General features: G+C 37.8%; 1 protein-coding gene across 1 annotated transcript in view; it reads left to right on the forward strand.

Annotated features, from left to right (window-relative positions):
* USH2A (usherin) overlaps window positions 1-19,479 on the forward strand; it is a 770,355-nt gene that overhangs the window by 164,325 nt on the left and 586,551 nt on the right. The window contains exons 13-14 of the mRNA XM_067729757.1: window positions 4,549-4,732; window positions 16,831-16,994. Of these exons, the coding sequence (XP_067585858.1) occupies window positions 4,549-4,732; window positions 16,831-16,994 (348 nt within the window). The remainder of the gene's footprint in view (window positions 1-4,548; window positions 4,733-16,830; window positions 16,995-19,479) is intronic.

Raw genomic sequence — 19,479 nt, forward strand, 5'->3', positions numbered from 1 at the left:
CAAGGATTACATTTTGAATTTATCGTGCTTATCCATATACATTTCCTACTAATCCTCCCTGATACCCTACCTCTTCTAACCACTCTCATGACTCACAGATTTATGTTTACCATTTTCTCTTCAGTATTAGAGATATCATCTGATAATTGTAAAGAGTAACAGATATCCTCCCATCCGTCTACTCATCCATCCTTTCACCCATCTATCCATTTCTTTCATATATCCATTTTTTTCAATTAACGTCTATTGAATAAATTACTATACACCAGAGCCTGTGCTGCTGTAAGATATACAACCAGAAATATATGAAGGCATTACAGTTTAGTAGGGGAAACTGACTCATGTGCAGATTATAACATATTTGTGATAAATGCAATATTAGAAATGCATAAGATAGAGAAGTAGTAAAATCAAGGGACTGATTAGTTCTTGAAGGCTGGGAGACATAAAGAACCTAGTAGTGTTTCCTGAGCTGGGTTTTAAAAGCAAATAGGATTCGGCAAGGTATTCAAACAGGGGAAGCAGTCCAGGAAGAAGCAATAGGAGGAGGAGGGCATTTAAAATACATCTAAACTAGTCGAAAATGAGTTTTTCAAATGTTTAAAGAGAAATGATAGCTTGAGATGAATAATCATATTTATTTAGCATTTGTTAACATTTGGTCAAATCTATGAATAATAATTTTAGCATGATTTTTATACAAAACCATCAAATGGAGGAAAATTGTTATTTTAATTTGAAAATTAGCATCATCTCCTACACTTCATTTTGAAAAGATTGACTTGCAAAACCATTTCTCAAATAGTCTTTTGTTGCCTGGGGTAGGTGAGCCACAAATTCCTCCCTAGACTTTTCTCTTAACATGGTGTCCATTCTCTGGTTGAAGATGAGAATTGTTTCTTCTAAATGGCTCATAATTAGTGCTTAGCCTCAGCTCTGCCCTCCTTTTCTGAATAAGGCCTAGAGGTTAAACTTGTTTTCTCTCTCCCATTTCCAGACCTTAGCAAAGCCTAGTTGTTCACGGTCCTCAGGAGGGACATTGCTAGGAAATGGGCTCTTCTTTTATGTCCAGGGCAGGTGCTCTGCTGTGCAAATAGCCACTACAGGAGAGGATACCAGCTGCCTGGCTAATAACTTTGAACTCTAAGGATGCTGTAAGCCTTCTCCTGGATAAAGCAATACTGTTTTATGATATGGGTGACTTTTTGCGTTAGCTGTATAACACATTGTTTCCCACATGAGACTTGTCTGGTCTGGGACTGGAGTTAGAAAGAAAACTGGAGAAAAGAAGAAACTTTAGTGGGCTGATTTGGGGGTATGAGCTCTCAGCCCTGCATAATGGAAGGTAATACCTTTGTCCTAATGACCGTGCTTTAAACTGTGGTACAAAATCACCCATGGAAAGAAATCTCCAAAAGACCAGTTAAAATGATGCAGACACGTACTTGGGGAAGATGAAGTGGACCTAATGGAGGGAGATCAGAAATCTATTGAGTTTAAAAAGAAAAACAAAAGAAAGAAATTAAGGTCAGTTATCTTTAAGCTACACTCAGGAGCTGAAGTTTAAGTGGGAGGGAAGTTCTAACTACAGAACTACTTCTGTAGTTAGGAGTCATAAAAGGAGAGGTAATGGTCTAGAATAAGGCACATTCGGGTAAGGCAGGAAGTAATCATTGAGCAGGAAAGTACCTGAGTCATCCTAATCAGAACTGCTTAAAAATAGGACAGCTGAAATACTGGTGGGATTAACCTTTATAATCATGCTGCTGAGAGGAGGAGGGGAATTAACCCTAAGACAAACTCCTATGTAGTCTTTTCCTTGAAGCCCTAACCTCCAGGCTGCAGCCTCCCTGGCTGCTTTAATACCTTTCTTGTTCTTCTCTGCTGATACCTCTGATTTTTCTGTGCCCTTCCTTAGCCTCCAAAACTTGGGCAACCCAATCTTCTGCACCAAAATCTACACTCCTGGTCTTTACAGATTCATCTAACAAATCATGTTTTTGTAAAAATCCTTCCTAGCTGTCCTAGATTTCTCTGTGGCTTGAACCTATTGCAAAAAGTCCAAATTCTACTTCTAAGTATCTGTGCTAATGGGGAATTTATCCAAATTGGAGAGCTGTTAGTACATGAATGATGCCATCGTCATGAACCTTAAGGACCTAGGTACCTTCACACAAGGGAAAATACATAGAATCCCAGCCACAATGGCCTTGAGTCTAAAATAGAAGCCTTCTACGTTTGTGATTTTGATCACATGGTGAGTCAGATAGGAAACTATGTACTAACTGTCAGGGCCATACTCTATTTCTGGCAACACATATAAAGCAAATTGCTGTTGGTGAATGCAAAGAAGCAAAGGGCAGAATCTCGTTGCAAATTACTATAAAAAATGATAGTCTTATTTCTCTCCAATTGAATGGCACAGATTTTGAGCTGCTTTCTTTTCTATTTTACTCCTCCTGAAACTTTTTAAGAGAGAATATGCAGGCCTAGGAGAAGAATAACAAATTAATTGTTGATAGCTGTAAAAGAATGGCTTGTTCTCAACTAAAGCCTGAAATGAATTTTACAGTGTTCCAATTACTTTTGGTTTTTCCCCTAAAGAATAGATACCACAGAGTGCTTCCCTGTGTGCTCACGCTTTTTCTCTCTTTCATATCACTGATATTTTATAAATGTAAGTTAGTGATCCTGACAACTGTACCACTTATTTTCATTTGCCAGAGCTTCATTCGTTTCAAGAAAATTCCTTGTAACATTATGCACACACTTGTGTGTGTATATATGTGAATATGCGTATGTATGTGTATATATACGTACATGCACAAACACACATATCACACAACACCCAGAACCATTTCTCCCTCATATGACTGCTTCATCATCCAAATGTCCAATGAGTTTCTAATTTTATAACTGTTGATTTCCACCTTCTGGGTCCAAGAAATTTTAAGTCACTGGGAGATATTCTTGAATCATATTTTATTTCCCTTCTTTTTCTATAAGAAAAAATACAGATTTTATAATTAATCTAAATTCTGTTTTTGTTTTTTTAAATATAGTACTTGTTGGGATCAATGCCTACCTCATAATTTGGTGCAGTTTTGTGAATTCCAGTGTTCGAGTGCCTCCTTTGTGGCAAGCACTGTATTGGATGCTGGGTAGACAATGATGAATTAATCAGATGAGGTTCCTGCCTTCAGGGTGGTTACAGTCTGGTGGAAGTGAGATTAATTGTAATTTTCCTCAGCACTCTATAGGAAATAGAATGCTGTGAAACTAACAGGCATATCTGAACTAGCCCAGAATAGGTTACTGGAGGAAGAGTCACAAGACCTGATATGCATAGAGTGAGCTAAGCAGAAAAGGTGGGTCCAAATCATTTCAGCAGACAGAACTGCCCATGAAAAGCATTTAGGCATCAAGAACAGAATGAAGTATGACTGGGGCAGATGGGATGAGCTGTAAAATGAAGCTAGGGAGATAGGCAGGACCTTACTGGAGGGTTGGAAGCTGTGCTAGGATTTATTTTTTTCCTAAAGGGAATAGGAAGTTATGAAGTAATTTTAAACAGAGGAATGAGGTGTTCAATATACACTCTGAAAAAGATGGTTCCAGCTACACTATGAAGAATAGATTGGAGGAGGACAAGAGGGATGCTAGGGGGTGAGACAGCCTCTGTGGTTGAGATGCCTGGGTTTGAATCTGCTATTTGTCAACTCTATCATTTTAGGAAAGTTTGTTAACCTTCCTAACTTTCAGTTGTCTAATTTATGTAATAGACATAATAATGCCTGAATTATTAACATTGCTAACAGTGAGAACTAAATGAGACAGTGAATATAAAGCTTTTATCATAGCCTCTGGTACATAGTGTTAACTATAGAAAACTTGGTAGTGACTTTAACCAGGGAGGTGGCAGTGGGGATGGAGAGCAGAAGATTTAAAATTCTTAGAAGGCAGTATTCATAGGACTTGGTAATTTGCTATATGTAGGGGCACAGGGAAGTGAAGGACTCAAGAGTTGCCAGTTTTAGCAAAATATAGGATGCTCAATTAAATTTGAATTTCAAATGATAATTTTTTAATACGAGCAAATATCACATGGGACATAATTTTACTAAAATAATCATTGGTTATCAGAAATTCAAATTTAACTGGGCATCCTGTATTTTATCAGGCTATCCTACCAAAGATGTCTCAGAGTTCCAGCTGAAGCAACTGAAGCAATAGATGGTGGTGCTATTTGCTGAAACAGAGATGATTAGAGGAGGGACCAGTCTTTAGTGGAAAGATTATGAAATAGGTTTTACATACACTGAATCGTAGGTGCCAGGAAGACACCCAGTTACAACGTCAATTATTTACTCAGCTTTTCTTTGGCCATAATTGACATACTGATAAAGAACGGCTACAGCCACGTTTGTACAGGGACTTAGATAGTGCTGTGTTAGAGCGTTCTGTTTTTCAATGTAATCAAAATGTTATTTTTTAAAGAAAAGACTGGGTAGAAAGTATAATAAAAACTTTTCATTGCTTCATTTCCAGGTTTTTATATTTCTCCAGGCAATGCCACTGGCTGCCTGCCATGTTCATGCCACAAGACTGGTGCAGTTAATCACATCTGTAATAGCTGGACTGGTCAGTGTGTTTGCCAAGATGATTCCATTGCCGGGCAAAGTTGTGACCATTGTAAAGACCTTTACTTTGGATTTGATCCTCTAGCTGGAAGGTAAGTGTTTATAAGAATTAATAATTAAATGTTTTTACTAAATTATATTTGTAATTACTTTTTTTTTTTTTTTACTAACTGATTTTTTGGCAGTATCTTCTGTAAAAAGGGATATTTTCTGTCCCCCTTAGTCTGTGGATATATTCTTTTATGCACTGATGTCTGTATTTATTAAACATAATAGTAATCTTTGCATATCTCCTAGAGTTCCAATGTATGGGTTGCTGTACGTTGATAAATGTGTCCAGTATTAGGGCCTGGGAATATTTAATAAGATAAAATCCTTTTTCTGTAAAGAACTCAAAATTTGGTTGTGGAGAAAGACAGGTAAAGAAATATCCATAAAAGTACATACACAAGCACATACACAGGCTAAGATAGGTATCATATGTGTGTATATACTTTGTTCTACATGGACCCTGAATTTATTACTGCATTCATTTATGTTCCTTTTGCCTTTCTAATTTAGGTTTAAAGACTGGCAAATGAGAAACATATCTTTGAATTCAGTGATAAGATTTTTTTTTTCCCCAGTGTGTAAAGTACCTTCTGAAAGTAAATTAACCACTTTTCAAAGTTACACTGTCTTTAATGTTCTACTTCTTACTTCCTGTGTATCTGTGGGCATTTGCTTTCATGCAGGTGTGTCCATTGCTGTACTTTTGAAGGTGTGCTGGAATGCCAATTCCATGTATGTTTTCTTGGTCTGGTCAAGTAATCAATCTGTCTAGGATTGGGACTGTATCCATGAATTCTTTGACGTTCCTATCCCCAAGAAACTAGTGTTGTGTCTGCACACACCAACCAAATCTGTCTCTCAATATGTGTCTGTGAGTGTTTATAAATATAAAGGCTAAGTGCTCAAGGGTTTGAGATGATTTTTTCAACTCATCGTCACCCTGCTGCCTGCCTTTTGGCTGTTACACTCTTCATTAACAGCTTGATTAGAGTGTGGACAGTGTGACGGGGTAAATTATTGAAAAAGAACTCAAGCTAGTTCATTTGGCTTTCTACTAAAATTCAATTTGATTAAAAAACTTTAATATAATATTTAAAATATTTATTAAAACAACTTTATGTTCTTATTACATATCTTATATTTCAAATCCATGCTGCTCCACTTCTGTTACCATTGGAATATCATCTTGGTTAGTCTGAGAGCATTACCACTCTTCTGTACAAATATGAAATTACTCTGAATGAGTATAGAAAACACATGGTACAGTAGATGTTAAATAAAAAGTATTACCAGGATCTTGATAGTAAAATCAGGGCCAGTTATTGCACCTACCACCCCCTCTACATACTTTTTGTTGAAAGACCATCTCACAAATTTCCCAGTTGGAACTCCGGGGTTGGTTTGTTTCACTACTGGCAGCCTCTGTCTTTAGATTTCCTATCTCTTCCATAGTCTTTCTGACAACACTTAATTACCAAGAGAAAAATATCTTCCCCACTCAGCAGTCCTTGGAATACTCATGCCTATCTATGACATTTTGTGCCAGCAGTCACTTACCCATTTCCCCTCTACTGAGCTCCCTTGTTATTCTTGCCAGTGTTGTCACCAAAACCCCTACTTAATGACCAAAAGATGTCTAATTGTCTTGGCTTTTTCACTTAACTTGCTTTAAGTGAAACCTGATTCCCTTCATTACATGGCTTCCCCTACCCTTCAGTGTTTGTAAACTCAGGCTGATCTTCACCCCATTCTGCTTCTCCCTCATTTATCTACCCACCCCAATCTAATCCAGGACCAAGAATTGCTTACGAGTAGTGTTCTATCACCTATCACCCTGCAGTTGGACTGGCTAATGTGGGAATCAGACTCCCTGGGTTAAAAGCTGGCTTGAAATGTTAACCTGAATTGATGAGGAATAAATAGGAAGAGCCAGAAATGTAGGTATAAAATACATCCTCATCATCACCACCACCACCACCACCACCACAACAACAAATACATTATTAGAAGGTGCCAAGGTTAAAATTAGGCAGAACTCAGTAAAATAAAAGGGATGAGTGCGGGCTGTAGTCTAGGAGATAGAGCCAAAGTTTGAAAAGCTGGCAGCTTCTATAGCATAAAAAATCCAGAATAAGTGTGAGTTCAAAGCAAAAAGACTTATGACAAGTGTCATATAAATACAATTGTATATCTTTACATATTAGGTGACTGATAATTATATTGAGTCAAGTAAGGAAGTACACACACACGCCATATTTTCTTTATCCATTTATCCATTTACGGGCATTTATGTTGTTTCCCTATCTTGGCTATTGTGAATAATGCTGTAGTGAACATAGGGGTGCAGATATCTCTTCACGATCCTGATTTTATTTCCTTTGGATATATACCCAGAAGTGGGATTGCTGGAATCATATGATAGTCCTATTTTTAGTTTCTTAAGGAACTTTCATACTGTTTTCCATAGTGACTGTACCAACTTACATTCCCACCAGTAGTGTACAGGGCTTCCCTTTTCTCCACATCCTCACCAACACCTAGCTTTTTGATAATAGCCATTGTACCAGGTGTGAGGTGATATCTCATTGTGGTTTGATTTGCATTTCCCTGATGATTAATGATGTTGAGCACCTTTTAATGTACCTGTTGGCCATTTGCATGTCTTCTTTGGAGAAATGTCTATAAATATCCTTTGCTCATTTTTTTAAATTAGGGTTTTTTTTTTGCTATTGAGTTGTATGAGTTTCTTATATATTTTGGATATTAACCCCTTATCAGATAGATGGTTTGCAAATATTTTCTCCCATTCTGTAGGTTGTCTTTTTTCACTCTGTTGGTTACTTTGTTTGCTGTGCAAAAGCTTTTTAGTTCATCTCTTTTTGCTTTTTTGCCTGAGCTTTGGTGTCATAACCACAAAATCATTGCCCAGACCAATGTCAAGAAGCTTTTTCCCTATGTTTTCTTCTAGTAGTTTTAGACTCTGATATTAACTTCAAGTTTTTAATCCATTTTGAGTTGATTTTTGTATATGATGATTTAGGGTCCAATTTCATTCTTCTGCATGTGAATATTTAGTTTTGCCAGCACCATTTATTGAAGAGACCATCCTTTCCTCATTGTGTGTTCCTGATACCCTTTTTGAAGATCAGTTGACTGATATGCATGGATTTGTTTCTGGGCTCTCTATTCTGTTCCATTCGTCTGTGTGTCTGTTTTTAATGCCAGTACCATACCGTTTTGATTACAATAGCTTTGTAATGTATTTTAAAACCAGGAAATCTGATGCCTCCAGTTTGGTTCTTCTTGTTGAACCCATGCTTTGCAACTGAAAATAGCTGTAGGACTTTCTGTTACCTAAGAAAGACCAGAAATGCCATACAGTTGACTCACTTTATATCCAGGTGGCAGACAGGGGAATTAGCCCCATATGATATATTTAAAGGATCAGTGAAAGATGAAAGTAAAATTAATTTATGATTGCTTTTTATGACTAATGGTTTTCCAGTGTGCTAATTATTTTATTGTTTGCACTTTTCTTAAAATCATCTTTTCCTTTGATTCCCAAGATTCTGCTTCTCTGATTTGTTTTCTGTTTCTTTTGATGATTAGTCCTCTTTAATCTGGCCCTTCAACTTACATATCAACGTCTATGAGTTCAATCTCTACATGCCTGTAAATGACTTTCAAATATATTATCACATCTTCAGATCCCCATCATAGGCTCTAGGCCTATGGCTAGTTGTCTCTCTGAGTTTTAAATTTGCATGCCTCTCATGCATCCCATTCTTAATATAACCAACACAGAAAAAATTCTCATTTGCATTACTTTCCTCACCTCTGCCAAAAATTAAAAAAATAAAAGTCTCATGCCGTCATCATCTTAGTGAAAGGGATATAAATCTTAAAATAACTATTCAAGTCTGCACCACCCACGTGCAACTCAGGATGCTCTCAGATTGGGCAGGGTTGGCTCTTGATATTAGCATACGCTGCTGCTGGAAAGAGCTATGGAAAGCAAGAGCCACCATGTGTAATGCAGCTTCTCTGAAATAAATAAAGCCTTCCTTAACCACAAAGACCCAAAGAAATCAGCAGGATTTGTCCCTTGTTAAATCAGTCATCTGGAATGCCCTTGTCTAGAGTTGACCCTTCTATTCCACTGATGAATTCTACTGTCGCATTTCACTTTAACATCGATGATAGAGAAGAAATCCTCTAGCACAGAAGGTCATAGAGAAAGATGTTTCAAAATGTGACAATGAGAATTGCTTGAATGTATACTTTTGCTCATCACTGAGAAGAGATAAAAATGGATTTTATTCTTTTTATGTTTTCCATTCCTTTCCTGAATGATATTGAAATCTATTTGTTGACTTCTGGTTGTTCTTGTGTATATATACTAACACTGACTATTTTGAAAATGTGTGCAAAGATGGCTACAACATATGGGATTCCATCTAGTATAAGGAATTTTTGTTTTCTGAAGGAAAAAATCCACTCATAGTCTAAATGTATACAGACATGCAGTTAGGAAAATAACTATTTGTGCCCAGATGTTAAAATTTTAAAAAAAAGAAAGAAAATCATCTAAAATCATTTGACTGTACCTTGTAGGTACTTATAAGTATAAATTTATTTCATTAATTTCCAGAATTTTACAAAGAATATAAGTATTTTATTTTTAAGCAAGGAGAAGATACAAGTATCATTGTATCTCTTCATTGATTTTGAAAATAAATTGACTTTCTCATCTGCTTTCTCCATTTATATATTCAGGGGATTTTACTTAACCCCTCCGTGAAGTTCACACATATCCCTTACCCTACTCCATCTTCTCTTTATTGTGCACAGCTGTGTTTGCTATATTTTTCTCTTGGCTTATTTTATATACTTTTTTTTAATACTCCCAAGGGCAAAATAAGTAACATAAAATAGGACCTGACCCTAAACTACAGCAACAGTGACAAAAAATGCCCCAAACACAACAGTAACAAAATCATTTGCCTGTTTTCATCTAAGTAGTCCATTCTTCAAAAGCTCCCTATCACAAAGAAGGGCATGTGTTTTTAAAAAGCTGATCCAAGTGCAAAAATCACTCCATTTACCTTGGACACATAAGGCAAACATGATTTAATCAGTATTGAAAACAATGAAGCAACAATAAGTCTGCCCACTGAAAAAATCAATAAAGCAAAAAAAAAAATGAATAAAAATATATCATATTTGTCTAAACCAAAAACAATGAGACAAAAATGGGCCACATTCAGTTTGTCTCAGTGGGTAGTTGAGACCCGTATTTGACACAGTGCACTCCCTAGCACTGTCCACAAGTTGACCTGTAACTACGAGTCCCCTTTCTCTCAGCCCACAAGACGGTTCCAGTTCATCTGGGGCACCACCATTTTCTCACATACCATCCAAACCTCACAATCCCCTAAAGATTTTTTCCATAATGACTTCTTTTCTTTCCATTCATTAGTGGTATATTGTCTTTTTTTAGCCTTAAGGAGCTAGAAGTATCACTATGTGTCTTCTACTGACCAGCTGACACACAATGAACTATGATTTCCCTCAGATAGTAGGGAATTGGGATCTAGGCTGGCCAGGGAATCAAAAGGCTCAGACTTCTAAAACATAAAGTAAAATTCTTCTGTGACCAGATTACTTTTGGTTTTACTGCGCAAGTTCTCCATTTCACCACTAAGTTAAATATTTGGTCTGGCCATCTTTTGACGTGCATATTTCCAAGGGATCTCAATCGGTCTCTTTTTCTGAGAACCAGATCAATGACTTCAAAGGGAAGCAGATAACTTTCTTGTCCTTTGGTGGTATCACAGTGGAATGCTGGGGAATGTTCCTCACAGATTCATTCTCCTCTATGACTCTTTGTTAGACAGCTAGTTCTTATCTAGGGTGATGGGGTTAAAGGGCCACATGCCTCTCATCAGCTAGCCACCTAGCCAGGGCTCACTCATGAGGGAGTGGATGAGTTCCCAAAGAGAGCAGAAAGGTGCTCGGACACTTGAGACCTATGCTTGGAACTGCCACAAAGTTACTTTTGCCTTAGTCTGTTAGCCAAAGCAAGTCACAGGCCAGCACATATTCAGAGGTGGAGAAATAGACTCTACTTTTTGATGGAAGGAATTGCACAGTTAGTTGCAAAGGACCTGCGTAAACAGAGAGGTGAAGAGTTGTGGTCATTTTTGCAATCTACCGTGACCACTAGATGATATATTCTCCTTTAATACAGATTCTGTATGGCTCTCTAAGAAATCTCAGTTTTTATAAACTAGTAGCATTTATTCAATGTGATATAATAGGAATAACAGTGTTGGCATCAAGGTGTTTAGGTTCCAATTATGGCTGTTCTACTAGACCAGGCCTATTCGTGTCCTATACCTGCTATGATAATTATTTACTACAAACTTAGCAGCATAAAACAACATGAATTTATTACCTTATAGTTATGGCAGCCAGAAGTCCTAAGTTAGTTTCATTGGGCTAAAGTCAAGGTGTCAGCAGGCCTATGTTTATCTTGGACAGCAGGAGAAGACCCACTTCCTTGCTTTCCCCAGTTCCAGACACCACCCCCATTCCTTAGCTCATGGCTCCTTTCTTCACCTTCAAAGCCAGCACAGTAGTGTTTTCTGTCTTCTCTGATCGCTGCTTATGTTCTTACATCTTCTCTCTCTGACTCTCACCTTCTTGTCTGTCTCCTATAAGGACTCTTGTGATTACATTAGATACTCAGATAATACAGGGTAATCTCTTTATCTCAAATCTGCAAAGTTCCTTTGCCAAGTAAGGTAGCACAAGTTCTGGAGATTGGAACTTTGACATTGTTGGGGGGTAATAATTCAACCTACTACACCAGGGTTCAGCAAACTGTGGCCTGTGGACCAGACCTGGCCTGCCACCTATTTATGGAAATAAAATTTTATTGGAACGCAGTAATACTCAATCTTCACATACTGTCTATGGCTGCTTGCACACTACTACAGCAGAGTTGAGTTGCCCCAGAGGTCATTTGGCCACAAAGCCTAAAATATTTAGTAGTCTGGTCCTTTTAGATAAAGATTGCTGAGTCTGTAACCAAGAGTCAGTGACCCCTGAGCAAGTTACTTAATCCCACCAAGCACTGTAGAATCATAACTCTATAGATTGGGAAAGGAGCTTAAAAGTAACTTTGGTTAAACTGTACCTTATACATTTTTCTACATAAATCACCTTTAAGGATAACTGATCGTTCAGCTTCTGCTGAAAACATGGGACTGAAAAGAGCTTATTGTCTCTGCAACAACTCATCTTTATTTCAAACAACTCTAATCTTATTCTTCATATTAAGCAAAAATTTCATTCCTGTGACTTTCTTGACCGATCTTACTTCTACCTCTGGGGTCGCAGAATTAGTGTACTTGCTTCTCCCTGAGAGCACTTGAAGAATTTGACTCTGCTTTCGGACCTCAGAGTTATCATGTTCATGTAATGAGGAGGTTAGGGAAAGGAACCCTAGCGCTTCTAGACATAAACGTGTGTTATTGTTAATATAGTGAGTCTTCTGGGATTTCTTTTCCTTTTAAATGTCTGGTCTTTGTGACTAGCATGTTGGACGTGGCCTACATTCCCTGTGATTAGGTGGAGTGCCAACAAAGGAGAAAGTGGCAGAGGGCCAAATACAGGACTGTGCTTAGCAAGGTCTTCTTCAGATGACAGGAATGTCCCCACCCTGGACTCGGATGACACTGTTGTCTGGATGCAAGGGAGTCACTGCCCAGGTCCAGTTCTTATGAGTCCCTTTACTTGTAGGAAGGCTTCACTAGGGCGGGTGGGCTGAACACTGCAGACTCCTCCCTCCTTGATGAGACAGCACCACTCACTTCCTCTCCATTAAGCCACGTGATACGGCTTTCAGCTCACACACAGAGGATCTCCAAACCCCAAATCCCTCTCTTATAATTCTGGACGTCGGTTCTAAGAGAATCTGGTGCTACTAGTTGGCTGTGAAGAAAGGGAAACTGGGAAGCTCAGTGAGACCACACGTCCACTGAAGAGATGGAACAGAATCTTAACCAGGGGAAAACCAGACTCCTCTGGAGGGCACTCATGGGATCCTGCACAGAAGGACTGAACCAAGAACTCTTCTGGCCTTAGGGAGTCAGAATAGAAGGCCAGCCCTTAAAGAGTGGCCCCTTCCTTGGGGAGAGGTTAGCCAGGGGGACAGCTATGCCAATCAGAAAGGACTCAAAAGAGTTAAGTTGTTATTAAAGCTATGTGTCACGTTTAGATTTTTCTGTGATGTCCTAAGTCTAAAGCTTTTCTAGTGCTTTATTCATTCATTTATTCAACAATATTTATCGAACACTTACTGGTTGCTGGTCTTTGTGCTAGGGACTGATGGAAGAAAACTCTTTGTCTAATTTCTCCAATTTGCCTTGAAGCCTCTTTCTCTTCTATTCTTAATGATTATTAATAATCCTTGACTAAAGTCCTTCAGCAATTGGAGGTCTCTTCCTTCTTCGTTCTTTATGTTAAATGATGACCCCGTCATCCACCCGTCAGCAAATTAGAAAACCGGGAGTAACCCCACACCCTTATTTCCTTCTTCACGTCTCTTTTCAATGTGTTCACCCCATCCTACTGATTTCACACACTAAACATTTCTTAAATCTATCCTGCTCCTTCCCACTGTCACCACTGCACCTAATCTAGCATTATCTTACCTCTGCTTACCTGTCCACCTTTATCTGTCACCACCTTCTTGTTTGGAATTTATATCCAAAATTTTTGAATTGCTTAAAATTTCCCACCCTCTCCTGCTGTGTCTTATCTGTCTCTTTTCTCCCCTCCCTGGTTGGCTTGGCTTATTCCTATTCATCTTTTTTTTTTTTTTTTTTTGGCGGTACTCGGGCCTCTCACTGTTGTGGCCTCTCCCGCTGCAGAGCACAGGCTCCGGACACGCAGGCTCAGCGGCCATGGCTCACGGACCCAGCCGCTCCACGGCATGTGGGATCCTCCCGGACCGGGACACGAACCCGCGTCCCCTGCATCGGCAGGCGGACTCTCAACCACTGCGCCACCAGGGAAGCCCTCCTATTCATCTTTTACTATGCAGTCCAAACATCCTCTTCCAGGATTCCTTCTTACTACTCCTTTCCCTGCCCTGATCCTTTTCCACCAGAGTAGGCAGTTGGTCCTTTTCTGTGTTCCCAAAGAGTCTGTACACATCTTTATTGATTCTCTCTCCATTTTTTCATTTCTCACTAGACTGAGGGCTCCTTGAAGACAGGGACAATTCTATCTTGTTCATCTTTATGTGCTCGGTGCCTAGTCCAGTCCTGGGACATAATTAGCCCTCAGTGAATGTTATCTATGTCGGTCAATATCTTTAACTCAATTTGATGTTACCTATGAGTTGAGGCTCCAGACAGAAGAGAGGTGTCCAAAGAGAAACGTCAGTAAAGTCATCTATATCCTGGACCGTATCCGTGGGCCTCCTATTGTGGTAGCTCTCCCTCACGTGATGAAGTGAGATGCCCTATTGAAACTCATTCCCTTTATTCATAGTGATGTTTCCGCAATAGTAATAAGTAGGATAACTCTTTATCTTACTGTTTGCACAACTGGAAGAAGCTCTCTGGAAAGGAAAATATATGAGATTTGTGATTTAAGAGACAGAAGCTAATTACCTTCTTTCCCATTCTATCCAGTAAACACTAAGTTATGTAAGGGCCCAAACAGAACTGTAATGGTAATCATAATGAACTGGTCAATAAACATCACAAATTGTTTATCTATATAAATCTTGACAGATTACTCTTTATGAAATCCATTTAGCAAGTGAGGTTTTCCCATAAGGATGAAAAATGAAGATTTTAAACAGATTGCGGGAGAAGCCCTAGCTGTACCAGGAGAATCAGTGTAATAAAGGTTTCTTTATATTAATATTACAAAAACCATTTATCCTCACAAAATCAATATCACAATTCATCTTAGTTTGGTGTTTCTCTTTCTAAGCTTAAAATGTCTTTTCCTTCATTATGTATAATTTTGTTTTAATAAATGTGAAATGTATTTCATTTAGGAGATGCTCTTGAGGAAGGATAACTTATAAAATGACATCAAACTTGTAGCTTATCTGCTAAACAGTCTTAGAAATGTTTAAAATTATATTTGAATGGCTGAGAAATTTACAGGAATCATTTTACTTAAAGCTTAATTACAAAATTATCCCCAGCGTCCTTTAGGCTAGAAACAAACTATAATATTCAGAAAAGTCTCCTATGAACTTCATCCAGGTAAAAATCTCTCTTACTAACGTCAAGCCATTATAAGAAGTCAGAGAAGTTGCATATAACAATGGCTGGGATAAAAAGACTATGAAATCAGGAAGAGTCACATTTAGTTACTCAAAACACTGCATGCTTTCCTAAGAACTGGTTTATTCCGTTTGGATTTGGAACTTAATATCCCATGTATATTGACAGAGCTGACTTAGAGTTAAGCATGTAACAGTTAACGTGAAGAAAACAGATCTCCATCAAAGAAAGGAATTATGTTATACACTGGAAACTATTACTCTAAATGTACTGTATGTAAAAGAAATGTGATTGTCTCATGAGTGAATGGTAATAAAAGCTGAAATACTTGACACACACTTATTCGTGAGTGGTGCGGTGATATATATATATGCATTGAGAGAAGCTTGTCTCTTATTGCTTCTGCTTACCAACATTACATTAAAAGCCGACAAACAATATACTCTAAGTAATAGCATATAATGAAGTTAGGAGCAAATTAAATATTTTGGTGCTTCTGTAATTCCATTTTAATTTCCATGCATAATTTTCTTCAGATCTAATCCTTAAACACCTAAACAAAATATCTATTTGAGATGGAGTTCTGCTGCAGTGTCTATACATAAAGGATACAGTATAGTTGTTTGGAGGGAAACATGTCCTTTTATCATGACATAAAAAGGGCAAACTACAGTATAGTGGGTTTCAGGACAAACTGTACTTTATTTATTCCCAAGGTGATATTAGTCCATAAAACAAATTTGCAGCTTATTTAGTAGCCTTAGCTTTTATCGGCTTTTTAAAGGGTCTTGAATGATTACCCAGGAGATCACACCATAAAAGTCGCAGTGAGATGAAGTAACTCGATCCATCCAGCATCTTTATTAGAAAATATAGGGGAAGCCATACTTTTGTTTTAAATGTACCCTATGGAAGGTCTCTGTTTAAAGGTGGTAGTCTTCTTACGTCTGCTGTTTTGCTTCTCTGAGGCTTCATGGTGCCCAAATTGCTTATCCTAATCTGTGACATTGACATGGAGTGAGTGTTTGAATAATTCACTCTGAGAAAACAGGTTTTCGTTTCTACCATGGCAAAATGCCAAAACAGTGATTTTTACAATCAACTTTGAGTCCAGGAAATCTAAGTCAAAATGAAGTTCTTTCATTATATTTATATCAATAGTATCTTTTCATAGATCAGAATAATGCTCTATTCTTTAATTATTTTGGGTGAATAAGTTTAGTGCATAAAATAAAAAGTGACACATAACATATATTGAAGCATCAACAGTATTTGAACGTATCTTCCTCAAACCGTTTCCTTAGCAAAACGTAGTCTTTAGAAAACTATATAATTTTTACTCTTTATAAAACTATAGGATTACAAGATTTTTAGGGGGAGCAATAATTATCATACCCAGTTTTGTATTTCACAACTTAAAAGATACTTGAAGAGATAATTTTATGGGTATCTCATCTTAATTTTTAGCTGTCAGGAGAACTGCTTTTGTGAGGATGGAAAGTTTACAGTGTCCTTAATTGAGCAACTAGTATGGAAAATAAACCATAAGATGTATCATGGCATAGAAAAAAGCAATATAACACTTTCTTGGCATTAATCAGTGTACAAAGAGATGGCTTCATAGAGATTTTATCGTGAGTGGCATTTTGATAAAGGTGTTTTTTCTGTTTTGTTGTATTTTGTATTTTTTAGCTCAGGAATCCTTTTCAATACACTGGCTAAAACAGACTATTTTATTCCACAGTGTTATTGATAGATGTAACTTATACTGTGAATTACTAATCGAAACGTTATTCTCTTTGATGGTTTATTTGTCTTTTCAGATGTCAGCCATGCAGTTGTCATCTCTCAGGAGCCTTGAATGAAACCTGTCACTCAGTCACTGGCCAGTGTTTCTGTAAACGATTTGTCACTGGCTCAAAGTGTGATACTTGTGTTCCCAGTGCAAGCCATTTGGATATCAACAATCCATTGGGCTGCAGCAAAAGTAAGTAACCTCTGGCCCAATACTGGTATAGGAGGCAACATCACGCAGGGCACTGTCTCCTTAATTTCTCTCTCCACCGAGAACTCATCAGAAAGGCTTAGGTACAATGTGGAGAATTTAAGTGAGAAATGGAAAAAAAAAAAATTACAGTAAATGAAATTTTGGTTCTTTCCCTTGATTGGATCATTGAACCTGGTTATACGATGATCTTAGTAGTGGGAAATTTACAATCGTTTGTTGCAGTGGTATCACTAACAAGGTGACCAAAGTCCTGGTTTACCCCAGACTAAGGGTTTTCCCAGAATGTGGGACTTTTCAGTGTAAAATTTAGGACAACATTAGTTCAACCAAAATGAGTGGTCACCTCACCACATAAGAACATTTCCAGGTAATTTCTATAGTAAATGGAAGATTATTGCGGGATTTATGTCCTTCCACCCCGCCCCCACCATTATATGGACACTATGCTACTATTAGTTGTTTATTGATATTGTAGCAGTTATTATCATCATTTATCACCACATATTACTCCTGTATTTGATATTCCTGTCTTTCTACTTTAAGTTGCATTAGGTTTTTCAACATCTCTCACATTTTTAACTCTTGGAAGCCAAAGGTTACATCATAGTGTCTTTTGATTTCTCAACACTATTCTCGAGGGCCTTGAACTGACTTCTCAAGGTCACCTGCAGCCCTACAATTTCATAGCATATTGATGATTTCTTTGTATCTACTTCAAGATCATCTATCCTTACCTTTTCCAGAATTCCCAAGAAATGCCTGCTAAGAACATGTGGTAAGGAGCCCTCTATAATATATTGTACAATATGTTTCCTCCTTGAGGTGTCCTGAGATTGTCATGAGTCACAATGTTAGGAAATGCCACAAGTCTGGACACATCATCATAAATAAGCATGCCTGGAGCAGTGCTATCTATATTTAAGGAAGAGAGAGAAGTAATAAAATGTTGGGGTCCACAGCAACTGTACTAGTTTTGGAAGTAGTGGAAAGCAAGATGTAGCTAATGATTAACAAGACATATTCAGCTTTTGTACCTGTGTGTTTTATCTTCAGTATCCCGTGTTTCACTGGTCTCTCTGGATTTTAGGAAAAGTAAAATTGTAGGTACTTACGCTACTCTTGGGAAAGGACTATCACAATTGCCTTTGTGTATAAATACAGTCTAAACACCAATCTGGATTCATTGAACATTTAATTAATATTTGTTGTTCACTGATTAGCTATATAGTTGATTGATTTGTGTGCAACAGAAATTCCGGCATATTTCTTTGGATGTCAGTTGTAAATCATTGTTTATGATAGAATTGTGACAGCTTTACATACCACATATGGAATCTTAGAGATTTTTTGATTGGTTCTGCCACTAATGCTGTATGAAAATATTGGCTTCTGCTCCATTTTTTGCTACCTGTTCTTGCACCTGAGACACAGTCTAGGAATTACACCTCAGGCAAAAATGGATGGTCTTGTCACTGGAAACCTGGCCTACATTTCTTAGTAGTGGTAGATGTTTACTTTTTTTTTTTTTTTTTTTTTTGCGGTACGCGGGCCTCTCAGTGCTGTGGCCTCTCCCGTTGCGGAGCACAGGCTCCGGATGCACAGGCTCAGCGGCCATGGCTCACAGGCCCAGCCACTCCGTGGCACATGGGATCTTCCCGGACCGGGGCATGAACCCGTGTCCCCTGCATCGGCAGGCAGACTCTCAACCACTGCGCCACCAGGAAGCCCCTAACTTTTACTTTTGATGAGTAATTTTTTCTAGATATAGAATTCTTGGTACCAACTATTCTTTTTTCTTTTGGGGACTTTAAATATGTCATTCTACTACCTTCTGGCCTCCTTTGTTTCTGTAAACCTTTAATTGTATTTCCCTTCAACTGTGTTATGAGTTGTTTTTTCTCTTACTGCTTTCAAGAGTTTGTCTTTTTCTTTCACCAGTCTGACTACACTATGTCTAGGTCTGAATCACTTTGTGTGTATCCTACTTGAATTCATTATGCTTTTTGGAATGGGAGATAAGTGTTTTACATTGAATTTGGACAGTTTGAGCCAATATTTCTTCAAATATTTTTTTCTCCTTTCTCTGTCTTTTCTCTCCTTTGTGCTTCCCATTGCATGTATGTTGACACATTATACATATGACATTTACTCACAGATCTCTGAGGCTGTTTTCACTTTTGTTAAATTTTTTTCTCTGTTCTTTGGATTAGATAAATCATATTGTTGTATATTTAAGTTCCATCTGTTGCTTTATAACAAGTTTACTGATTCTTCTTTCATTTCAAATCTGCCATTGAGCCCTCTCTAGAGAAGTTTCCATTTTAGTTATTATACTGTTCAACTCTGGTTTTGGTGTTTTTATACATTCTCTTTCTCTGTTGAAATTCCCTTTTTGTTGAAACAAAATTACCATATTTTTCTTTAATTTTTAGAACACACTTATAATAGTTGCTTTGGCTTTCAG

The sequence above is a fragment of the Pseudorca crassidens genome, chromosome 2 (assembly GCF_039906515.1).
Source record: "Pseudorca crassidens isolate mPseCra1 chromosome 2, mPseCra1.hap1, whole genome shotgun sequence".
Classification (NCBI taxonomy): domain Eukaryota; kingdom Metazoa; phylum Chordata; class Mammalia; order Artiodactyla; family Delphinidae; genus Pseudorca; species Pseudorca crassidens.